This window comes from Catharus ustulatus, chromosome 1, assembly GCF_009819885.2.
Source record: "Catharus ustulatus isolate bCatUst1 chromosome 1, bCatUst1.pri.v2, whole genome shotgun sequence".
NCBI classification, from domain to species: Eukaryota; Metazoa; Chordata; class Aves; order Passeriformes; family Turdidae; genus Catharus; species Catharus ustulatus.
In genome coordinates, this window is record NC_046221.1 from 25,953,746 (window position 1) to 25,966,207 (window position 12,462).

Consider the following 12,462-nt stretch of genomic DNA (forward strand, 5'->3'; position numbering starts at 1 on the left):
TGTTTGTTAGCTTCCCAAACCTCATCATAAGGCTTAAATCTAAGATTAAATGAAAATTTATCAGAGACAATTAAAACAAAGCAGTGTTGAAAAACAGTGTGTTTGCAAACATAAAGTAAAATTCAACTCAAGATCTAGCTGGGGTTTTTTTACCAAAAATTTACAATTAGTTTAAATTATTTTCAGCATGTTGAAAAAAACTACAATTATAGTGGTTCTGAGAAAAATATTACACTTTAAAAATACCTAATTAATTACAGTATATTCAGCTACATTATATTCATTATGTTAAACAGAATTTAAATCTAATTAATTTATTGAACAACATCATTTTTATGCACCAAAAAAAAAAGCTTTAAATTTAATCAAGGGAAAAAAGTATGTATTAGGAGATTCTGAAGTTTTCCTTAAAGCAGATGTGAAAGTTGGGCATACACAAGCAGGTAGAATTCCTCTTGAAAGTAATGGATCCCCAACCAGAGGGAGAACAGATCTCTGAGAATAAATCTGCTAAGTGTTCAAGAGGCATTTGTTATTTGCTGTCAAATAAGAGCAATCATCAAGATGACCATCTTCATTTAACTCTCTCAGTAAACTAGATCAAAACTTTTCTGTATGACAGCAGTTGTTTGCTTTCTATTTTTTTCCCCTGGATATACATGCAGGTATTTTTTTCCCCGGCATATATACTCTTTAATATATTCAGTTTATATTCAGTTTAATTTTACCCATAGCTCAGATTCCCTTGCATTAACATATTTAGGTTTCCTGATAATGAAAACAAGAATGGCACCTTCAGTCTCCTTTAGTCCACAACTTGCAAATGGCTGAATTTTTGCAAGCAAGAGATCTAAATGTGGGAAATACAGTTTATACACCCTCTGTCTCCACTGCAATGCCACAAAGAAAATGTAGCTCAGATGTGGACTTATCTTTATTACTCTCTGAAACATAAAATAAATGTTTAAAGTAGTTTAATAAAGCTATTTGCACTGGATCTGTTGTTTGGCACGTGTTTGATTCACGTGGAATTTCACATCACATTCTTTTATAAAAATTAATTCTGGGCAGCATTTTGTACTCCATCTTAACCATATCTAATTTTTATGTTCCATAACAGAGTTGAGGCTGTCCAGGCAGGTCCAATACATTTTAATTTTATTATGATTCCTATAAAGTCTCTCAAAATATGCCTAAAATTGCCTAGATAATTTAAACAAAAGCAAATCTGTATGGGAACTGTAATTGTACTGTGTTACATTATTTAAGCTGGCTAACAGTGAGCACACTGAGCAGCTGGGAAGGAAAAGACTGTGTGCTCAGAAGGAGAAGGGAGAGCAGAAGGAAAGGTTAAAAAAGCAAAATGTAGTTCTCTTTTCTTGCTGAAAATTACACCTCCTATTTAGCATATCATTGTATTAATATATGCAGACAAGGCAACATACATTTTATGGTGATTTCTTTTCATGCTATAATCCTTCTTCTGTTTTTCTTAGTATTCTTTTATGTTCTATATCAATCTTTATTTTGTATATTTGTATCCCAGTTACACAAACTTGATTAAATGTTGAATTGCTTTATTTAAGATATTAAGCAAAATGACTGTCACCTAAAAAGTTAGTGTTAAAGATAATGTCTCAAACCCCCAAATATAGTATATATGACACTTTCACAAAGAGAGTTTTCCATGTATTAATATAACTCAAAAAAAGAATAATATATAATGCTATATTTAAAAAATCAGGTTACTTTCAACAGATACTTGTAAGTGAATTAAGATTTAAAAAAGCAAGCAGCTAAACTTCGTATGACTTAATTTTTTAAAATTTGAAATGTAAAATCAACTAAAAGATGAAATAAAGCTTCTAGAAATGTCAAGATTATTGCCACTGTAAAAAAAAATATTTCAGGTTATACTTACAGCTTACACATCCTTTTATTAAGGAACTCCGAAGGTAAGTTACAGCATTAGCAGAAATCAAACCTAGCATATCTGTGCCCATTTTAATTCAATAAAGTTAAGTCAGCTTTGTGGTTCAGATGCTCAGCAGATCTTAGCTCTACAGCATCATTACACCGTGCCTTGAAATAGAAGCTTTTTACTAGGCTGATAATGAAAAGGGCTATATAGGATTTGCATGAGTGATGTGAGTCCGAAATGCACAGCAGAGATCAGAGTTCATGGTGGGTGTCAGGCATTGTGCAAATCTGAAAGCTACATGCATTTTTATGGGCAACAAATACTACAGTCATTAGGAAAATTTCTTACAAACAAAGGAGATGGAGATCTTGTGTTAGTAATTTACATAACAGCCTTCCGTAAGTATAAAAGTATAAAGGTTATACTTTTAATTGTATTCTTGGGGGTCTCAAAAAAAAATCTCAACCAACCTATCGCTTTCATCTTCACGTAATAAAAAGCTATGAAACAGGCTGTTAACTGAATTAAGTGTCACAAGGTCATGAAATAAAAGATCTATTTTCTTCTTTTCTTCTTTCTTTTTTTTTTAGGAGAGAAAACAGTTTACAAAACAGAAAAAGACTTGTTCGATGAAACAATCAGCTTTAGTTACAAGTGCAAAAGTCAGCCATGTGTACTAATTCACAGTAATTATGATGCAAAGTGAACTCCTTGGAGACTTAAAAGTCAACGCCTGGCAATGGTTGGGCAAACAGCAGAGTGGAGCTACTCAGGTGATACTGACCCCTTCAAAGCCCTTTGTGTTACTGAACAACCCAAACTATCCAAGTATCTGCTTGTCCTCTGTTTCTTAGGTATTATTACTATACCATATTCACAGGGCTTCTATTTTAAACATTACAAACTAGCAGGCATCCCAGCACTCAACTCTTGCATAAGCAATGAATACACTCAAAAGAAACAGAAGCACTGAAGAAGAAAAATTTAAATCTGTGTTTGTAAAACAATCCCAGCTGAGAATTATATGTGAAAAGCGGAAAGGTGATAGGGCAGGTGTCTTAGGAAATTCATCTTAGTTGACTTCCCCTTTTTAGACTTTAACACATCATGCCCTCCTGTCTTTTTGCCTCCCACATAAGTGATTACTACATTGTGAAACGAGGTATAAATCCAAGAGTGACAATTTTCAAGTATTCAACATTGTCCGTGCTGCTTCCACAGTGAAATCACAGGTGTCACAATGGTTTAAGCGGGCACAAAAAGGTAGGCCAATACAATGCTGAAAGCTAGAGGAAAAAGCATGTCTTTGGCATCTCATATTTAACACTTATATTTACACCATGAGAGAAAAATTCACCCCAAAAAAACCTAGGCACCACTGATAATGAGAGTCTCTGTTGCTAGTCTGAATTGGGTTTAAAATTACAAAAGAACCCAAAGACCACCTGCAGAAGAGACAAGTTACAACCTATCTACCTGGCACCAAATTATGCCCTTAAGTGGAGCACTACAGTTAAAAGAAAACTCAGGGCATTCTGCCATTGCACGTCTACTGCTACAACTTCATGCAGCATCTCACTGTTAATAGAAATTTAGGACAGGTCAACATTTACAGCACATTTAAAATAAATCTCAAACCACCTATCTCTTAAAGCAGATCCTTAGTTTACAATGAACTGCTGGCAAAAAGCTTGCTGCAGCATTCTCATGAATGACAGATCTCTGTAAAGAGTGCTTTTTGTACTGCATTAAAAAATTCACAGCAGTCTGTAAAATAAAAACTCTAGATCAAATGACATTTTAAATGAACATTTTGCTGAATTCTCTATGGCTGCTATGTTCATGAGACTTTTTATTAGTGTAAGGGGCAAATACTTCTTACTCTGCAAGCGCTTTATTGCATTTTTCCTTCATTTACAGCATGCTTTTTATTTAGGGCTTTAGAGACCCACATTCTTCTCTCCCTCCCCTTCTTTTTTTCTTCCCTGAATGCTCCTAAAGTTACAGAACAAGGGGATCCTACCTGGCAGTCTACAACAGGTCAGTGATCAAACAGAAGGAGCAATGAGACAGCAGCCAAATCCTGCCCCATCTCCTGAGAATTACAGAAAGCCAGGGCTTCTCAGCCTGCAATGCAACTGAGCCACTGCACCCTGAGGCTCAGATAATCAGAGTTCACTTTCTGCAAGCACACACAGCACAAATCTCTGCACCTACTGAGGTTAAAACGTAAGCTTTGGGGTTTTTTAAAAGTTGCTGTTCACTGTAGTTTTTGACACAGGTAGAAGCTGCTTGAAAATGTGACCTCATCTGTCTTATGACAGCAGAAACAAAGATAGATTAAAAATACACCAACATTGCTCTGCCCCAGTGATCAAAGCTGTTTTAAATAAACAGTGTTCTTTATCTGTAAAACACACTGGTCTTTGAACAACTATTCGTTTTACCTGAAGTATTTACATTTGCTTGAACAAATCAATACACCAGATACAGTAAACTGTAATATGAACAGACAGAACTAGACCAAATAGTGAAGTATTATCATTTACCCAGTAATATGCCAGTTGTTCATGAAGATACTACTTTGTGCAAGGAAAACACTCTTAAAATCTTAGTGGGTTTTAAATACAGCCTACATTCAGGAATGCATTATGCAGTGAGTTAACATTACACAGCCTACGTCTCCTATGAACTCAAAGAAGCATGAGCAGTCTTTGCCATTTCAAAAAGCCAGTATCACTGCAAAAAGTGAAAATTAGTGGGTGCAATAGCACATCAGGAAAGAAGTGACGTGGTAGAGTGGGTGCCACAAAGTAGTAACTAATTATTAACTTCTGGAAAGGTTAGCATGAATCCTCTTTAGGCCATAAGTTACAGCCAACATGAATAAAGACACATTCTTTATTAAGGAAACAAACTCTAAGCCGTGAGAATTACAGAGCGCAGTTAAAAGGCACGATGCACAGAAACATTTACCCTTTCATCAAGGCTGGCCTATCTAGGAAAGAACTGAGATGCTCTAGGAGAGTCTGCTCTTGAACCGGATCTGTAGTTAAACAGAAGCCTTAGTCCACACAGTTAATCTTATATGCACTTTCACGAATGTCATATGAAGGAAATTAAAGATACTTACACAGCCACCAGCAAGAATTTCTGCAGCCAGTGGGACAGATCCATCTTTAGTCCTAAACTTATCTCTCACAAAGTCATTAACCTTAAAAGACAAACATTTATGAAAGCTGATAAATTAAAAGGTCAGAGAAAACCCTCATCAGCTGCAAATTCTGTGCAAATGAAAATGCAAATACATCCACTAAGCTATCAAACTACAAGATATCAAAGAAATCAGTCTTAGATTTTATTTAAATATTCTAAAGCTATGTTCCTCCTTCTAATAACAATTTGCAGTATAATTCAAATATGTACTACTCAAAAAATAAATCATCACTAATAAGGTAATTTTAAAAATCAGAAAATTATAAAATACATTCATATATTAGAAGTGCTCACTATATTAAAAAGTTTAAATAAAATGTCAAATTAATATTAGAATGTTCAATACTAAGCTTTAACACAATGGCAATTCAATTAGTAGCACTACGTGCCTTTTTTTTTTTTTTTGATGCATACTACTAGCTTTGATGAATACTACCTTATCAGTGACTAAACAATATATCATGATTGGATTGTAATAAGAAATTCTTAAGTGCTTTACAAACACTAAAGAAATAACAAAATTACTGAAGTAAAACATTTAGAAAAAACCATCACGCAGACAAGTTTTTTTCTTATCAACAATTCACATGCTCATATTAACTATTTCCTGCTGCACTGGAATCATGCATACAGGAACCACGGGAAGATACAAAAACAAAAGCCTCCAGTAAGTAACTACACTGAATTGATAAGAAGTGAACCCAAAGGTCTGTACTACTTACAAACAAGCAGATGAGCTGAACAAGTTAAATGAGCTTGCTATAATTTTAGAGTGAGTCCAAAAATAAGTTTTCAGTACGATTCTTAAAATGTACATGTACACCTCTGGATGAGACTTGTATGCCACTTGTACTGTTCACAAGTCAGATATTAAGAGTTGCTAATTGCAATTTGTTGCATTTTACAATGTGGACAAATGTGAAAAAAATCCATTTACAAACTTACAGTAAGTTTTATGGCCTTCTCTGGTGCTACTCCTAATAGCTGTGGTAACAGACCTGTAACATGGAAATAGAGAATTCAAGGCATTGAGTAACTTGGTATTAAACAAACAAATCAACAAATGTATGTAGAGGCCAGCACCTAGAAGCAGGCGTTTTTTACAGCAATTTTGTGTTATTATATATAATGAGAGTACTTAAACATTCAATTTTGAGAACAAACTTGGTGCTACCACTTCAAGTGCTATCACTGTCTATACACATTTGTTTCTTTTTAATTCATACTAGCTCATTTTATGTTTAAGCACTAATACAGATTTGCCAAATATGTTTCAGTACTGTACTAAACTGAGTTTTGTTTTCTGCATCTTCACACAAAAATCAAGACTTTCTAATTAATTTTGTGAGATACACAATGCACCCACTTCAAAAGTCAAAACTCCAGTACTTTTTTCTACCAAAAACAATGGCATTAGATGGCAGGACTGAAGGGGATAGGAATCAAAATAATGCAAAATAATGCAAAACATTCAAAAATGCATTATTCTGTTTTTGAGCTCTTTCCCCAGCTAAATCATCAGCCCTTAAAACAAAGGAAGTTATGTTGCTTTCTACCCAGGTACGGAATTTTCTATTTTATTTTGTTAGAAGTGATGTGAATTTCTGACTGTCAGCTTCACTTGTTTGAAGTGAATGGTCAATATTTTATAAACATTTGAATGACACAGCCTAAAAATAGGCAAAGCTTACCAACAAAGCCTGAAGCTAGAATGGTGTTGCAAGCATTCATCAGCATAATGAAATTAGGACACCATTCAAAAATGTGAGAAAATCACCCCAGCTCACACTCCTGGTACAGAGCCCTTTGTTTTAGCAGCTCAGGCAGCACATATGGGTACTTTCTATAAAGCCTGACATTTTCACCTCTCCATTTATTTTGTCAGAAAAAACCCCAAAAAACAAAAAACATTTAAGTTTTAAAAGTTAGCCCACTAAAAAGCATTTTCTTAAAGAACTAAAAATCAGAATAACGCAGAGAAAAATGCATATGCTCTGGTTCAGTATATTCTTCAATCCTGCTACCATCCATCAGCTTTGCTGGTTCCTACTGATGCTCTTAATAAGGAATTGACATCGAAGAAAAGCACCATTTGGTTTGTGGTAGCAGGACACCCAACCATATTTATATACTGATGTCTTTATACAGCTGATATACATATACATATACATATACATATACATATACATATACATATACATGTAACTTTCACCCAAGATAACTATGCATTATGATCATATGACTAAATATTCAAATTAAAAAATACAGTAGCACTAAGTTCATATTCAGTTGCTCAAAACCAAAAGAGATTCTGCAGAGTAAGTTAAATTTCAGAACTGGAGTTTCTTAGAGAAGTTTTACTTGTATCCATGACTTGAAACCAGACCTCAATCAAAAACTATTAAGCCATTCAGAATTATGTAATTAAATATTACATTATCTGCAGCTCTATAAGGGAAACACAATAATACAAAATGGACAGGAGTTTTTTCATTAAAAAATTATCTTTGTAATTGCTATAATATTTACAACTTGCTATAGGACATGTGTGGCTTTCTATAAACGTTATGGCAAATGACTTTATATCTTCAGAGATTTAAAAAATGTTCCATATACTTTTAAAGTACATTACTTAATGCTAAGACGAATCCAGTAAAATTAAGAAGGTCTGCTATAACAGATATTATTCCAAACACAAAAGTCATTAATTTTAAAATCACATATTCCTATATTATTACACCCAAGCTACATATACCATGACTTTCAAGTCATCTTTTATCAAATAAATCTTTTATCAAATAAATCATGGAAAAAGACACTCTAAAATATCAAGATATGAAAATTATACACGTACTCCAGTTGATGATCTGCATAAACCTCTAATCTTAGAAACAACATTAGCAGGACAAATCAAATGCATTTTCTCTGAATTGATCTGAAGATGGCCTTTTAACCATTTCTCAGCTCCCAAAACTTTGCATTTGTAAAAGCACTTGAAAGGTCGTAAGAAAAAGAGTTTATGTTGGCACAAGTTTTTTTCCATCTGGTTCATTCATTTTGTACTCAAAAAGGACTCAAAGCTTTCCATAAAACTTCGAGGTAGAGAAGAGAAAGATTAAATATAATAGGTAGCCATTAAAAAAAAAAATACCCAACACCAGAAAAACCCAACTGAACAATCAAAACCTTGAACATTTTTCTCCTTTCCTGCCTTTACTTCACTATACGTATAGTATAAAAGTGCTTTATAAGTTTAATTGCAGATAATACTGTATATATCTACTTCAAGATAGCAGACAGTATTTTATAAAAGGTAGCATGAATTTTAAGGCTAGGTTTTATAGCCTTACCAGGTACCACGTAGGCCTATTGTCTCCAGCATCTTAGAAAGGCAGAAGGACCCTTCATTTGATCTCATACCTATCTCTTAAGTGGTACCTCTGCATTCTATGTGCTATGACCATCAAAATTAAATTTTATTTTCTTTATTGTTTTGATGGGAGCCCTGAAACAGTGTCGAAAATTTTCTAAACATGATAAAGACGCTAAGTTTTGAAAGAAAGAAAGCACATCAAAGGCCCCATATGAAAATGTCATGTTTCTATTGGGGTTATCTTGACACAGTGGGAATTTCTCAGTGTTACTATGCATTAGCAGATCAGCAATATGACATACACAGATGGGGAACAGGCTTAGAAATGTCTGTCAGTGCTTAAAAATGCATGCCTTTTATAACATCAGAGCATAATATCTTGCACATAGGCAGCCTGCAGTATAGTACATAGTAAACACATTATTCAATGCCTTTTTTATATCCAAGGCTTTTTAGCAGCAATTACAATGTACCACTTCGTATTTGACACACTGTCATAGTGGGGCTCTCAGGGAAGGGGAAGGTGTGTGCAAGAGAGGGCATTAAAAGCTGCATTTGGTTTGTGACACCCTACAAGTTATTTTCTGAAAGCAGTCTAAATACATTGTGAATACACACACAACAGCTCGTCCAGCCCAGCTGTACTGATGGCACTGAGAAATGAAAATCTTACTTGGCCAAAGTAGTTTTTCAGATGTCTAACAGGGAAGCTTCAGTTTCACACTGTGTAACAGGTGTGATTTTCCCTTCATATTAGGAAAAAACAGTGACTGAAGGTTTTGTTGCTCGGTCTAGATAAAATATTTGAAACCATTAAGGCATCTTAAAGGAAGGCAGTAATGGAATACTGCCACATTTTTCCATTACAGGATCTACACAATAAACTAGACAATTAATCACCAGCTGCCATTCAAATATAGCTCCCTGAGACTGGAATTGGGTATTTCCTGAAAATTTTGTGCTTTGACAGAATTTGGGGTACAATAGACTTGTAGTTTCAGTCTATATAAATGCTATTCCACTGAATAATTTGGAAGGAAAGCTTCTGCCACAGTCTTTCTTTATCATTAGCATGGGAGTCCATCAGTAATAATGAAGCTGGATGATGAACAAATCATTAAAATCTAAATTAGATGGCATTTGGAGTCACTGCAGGGCTAGAAGCACCATAAACATAAATAAAACTAACAAACAAGCTCCTGAACAGTTAATGATCACAGATGACAGTGTCTTCAGTAGCATCCCCTGTCTTTTCCATCCTCTAGGCAAAGTGGCATTAACAGCATGGCTACCAAACATTTTCCTAAACTACATTTTATCTCTGGTGCATAAATTTCCCATGAAACTTCTATCAAGTATGGGTGAAATAATCTCTACTGGAGGCACTGCTTAAGTCTGTGAAGCATTCTGTGACTCATCAGGTGGACTTTTGATTAAAATTCTATTATGATATATAGGTGACCTCATCAGTTGGAAGAGACCTTGACAAATCACAGCTTACAAAATTTTCTTAAATTTGCATGTATAAAAATACCTGTGAGTTTCTAAATATGCATTTCAGGTATAAACATAGACACAACAGTAAATTACAGGTATATGAGACAAGCATTCTTTTCAGCCATGCTGAGAGACAGATGAAAAATTTATCTCAGATATGAAAATGCTAACAACGCTGCATTGATACAATGCATATTATGAAGACTCTACAGAGGTTTATATCATATTTGTTTTTGTTTTTGTTTTTTTAATCCAAGTGTCTTCTTAGTGGAAACATTGTTTATACTTAGAACCAAACTGACATCAAACCAAGTGCTCTCTATATATCCACAAGATGGTGTAATTTAACCTTATCTGAGATGGTGGTTTAAAACCATGGTTTCCAAATTTGGGAAAAAATAGTGATACAAAAAAGAAAAATCAGTTCACTTTTTTGGATGGATATATGAGCCTTTTATTAAAAATATCATCTGAAATGGCGAAGTTCAGAGTGGGGCTGAAAATTTCTGCTTTCTTTCTTGAAGTGCATCATCACAAAGAGACCACTGTTCTAAACATTTCTAGTACAATTTTTAAAAAGCTTTTGCATCTATCCAGCTAGGGAGAAGCCTCCCAGTGATTACTCCCTCCTTCAGTGGGGACAAAACCACCCACATTGACTTAACCCCGAACAAATCAGTTGAGGAAAGAATTGCGGTGACCAATGAGTAGCAAAAAATAATGTACTCTGTAGTGTGCTCTACCTAGTGTAGGATTCAGGACTAGAATAAGATGACTTTGCTAAATATTTACTGCATTACATTGGGTAATTACACTAATCTATAAAATGCTCTTTTCAAATCTTGTCCTCTCAAGCTTAACCAGAAACTTCCTTCTGCACTCAGCTCCTTAACTTTCTTCAACATCTCTGTAGAAAGTAAGCAACAGTCCGAATTTACAGAACTGCACAGAGGGAGCTTCAGATTTTTAAGCAGTTTTCTCTATTTGCCTCTTAAAAAAGAGCTAAGTCAGGGTGTTCTTTAAGGAGAGAATTTGTAGAAGCATAGGTCTCAATTTGCCTCTAAAACGATGGTGTTCTACTACATAATCCAGAAATTAGATTGTTGGCCTGGTCTTAGAAGTTCAGCTCCACCAAACTGTCTGAGATTTCATTATTCAGTATTCCTTGGAAAACTGAAAAGTAGTAAAGACGATGGGGAATGGAAGGGCAAGTTATACTGATGAAGTTTCCTAAGGTTCCCCAAACCTGGCAGTGAAAAAAATAATTCAAAATTCAGATAAGTTAAGGATAGTACAGAGCTAAGAACATGCATTTATGACATTTCTGCGTTTTTATCTGGGTTTTTTCTTTCAGACGGAAGAAATCACTGAAAAAAATTCAGAATTTCAATAAGACAGGAGGAGGCAATAATAGAATTCTGCATATTTATTCTTTCAGGATGTTGGAAGAAGCAGACAAGAATTTGCAAGGAATACATTTGGTTCTTTAGATAATAACTGGGACTTTGGAAAGACTCTGATTGCTATAAATCCTTACAAAACAGAGACCATGTCGGTACTCCTTATTAAATTATTATGTTTACTCCAAAAATGGCCTCAAACTCAGTCAGTAATAAGAGAGCCTTCTCATCTCCAATTATGCTGAAATAATTACAGAGCCTGTATTTTGCAGAGGAGCTACTTAGCCAACCCCCAGTAACCCAGGTTATATGATGTAGTGTGCACACCTATCACACCACCTAGTTTTAACATTATTTCCCACATTGTTTTATGAACTGTTACTTCTTTTTAAGGTGCACATAGCTTTGCCAGTTCAAAACAATATGTTACCAAAATCCTCTGTTCTTCATTCCTTACTCAACTGCATTTAACAAATAATTTATTTCACTAAAATATTCTTATTTTTACAAGTGAAAAGAAGTTTCTAAGCAAGCTGGCTAAAAACAAAGTCAGTAATGCAAGTTTCCAATTCTCCCCTATGAATATGGTAGAGGGGGATAAAAGATCCCAATAACTGTGACATCAGAAGTATAATTTAACTCTGTGACAGAAAAGAACTGGCATCTCATGCCGAGGTTCTTAATTCTTTATGATTCCTCCTGAGTTATCTGAACTGACATCACTGATGTTACAACTGGGACAAGGATAGAACAAAAAAAGTGCCACCATTTAACTTCAGGAACTTATTTAAGATACCCAAAGTGAGGATGATTTACATCCTGAACAGGATCCATAGATTTTGGAGCTTTCTCCATTGCCTACAAAGGCAGGTTGGAACGGGTAACTTTGTAACTTAGGTGTATTGGTTACATATATAAAGTTGAGTGGGCTGAAATCCAATGAATCACTCTGGCTGACTCCAGTGGTAGCCTAAGAAAAGGTATACATAAAACTTGATAAAGATGACTATTGCCAATGATTACCGAAGCAAATGCAACTGGTTCACAGAGACCTT

The 12,462-nt window shown here is 34.7% G+C and overlaps 1 protein-coding gene across 5 annotated transcripts in view; it reads right to left on the bottom strand.

Annotated features, from left to right (window-relative positions):
* SLC25A13 (solute carrier family 25 member 13) overlaps positions 1-12,462 on the bottom strand; it is a 103,624-nt gene that overhangs the window by 23,891 nt on the left and 67,271 nt on the right. For all 5 annotated transcript variants that reach the window (XM_033052371.2, XM_033052364.2, XM_033052386.2 and 2 more), the window contains 2 exons: positions 6,083-6,135; positions 5,055-5,135 (listed from right to left, as the gene is read on the bottom strand). In XM_033052371.2, coding sequence (XP_032908262.1) covers positions 5,055-5,135; positions 6,083-6,135 — 134 coding nt within the window. The remainder of the gene's footprint in view (positions 1-5,054; positions 5,136-6,082; positions 6,136-12,462) is intronic.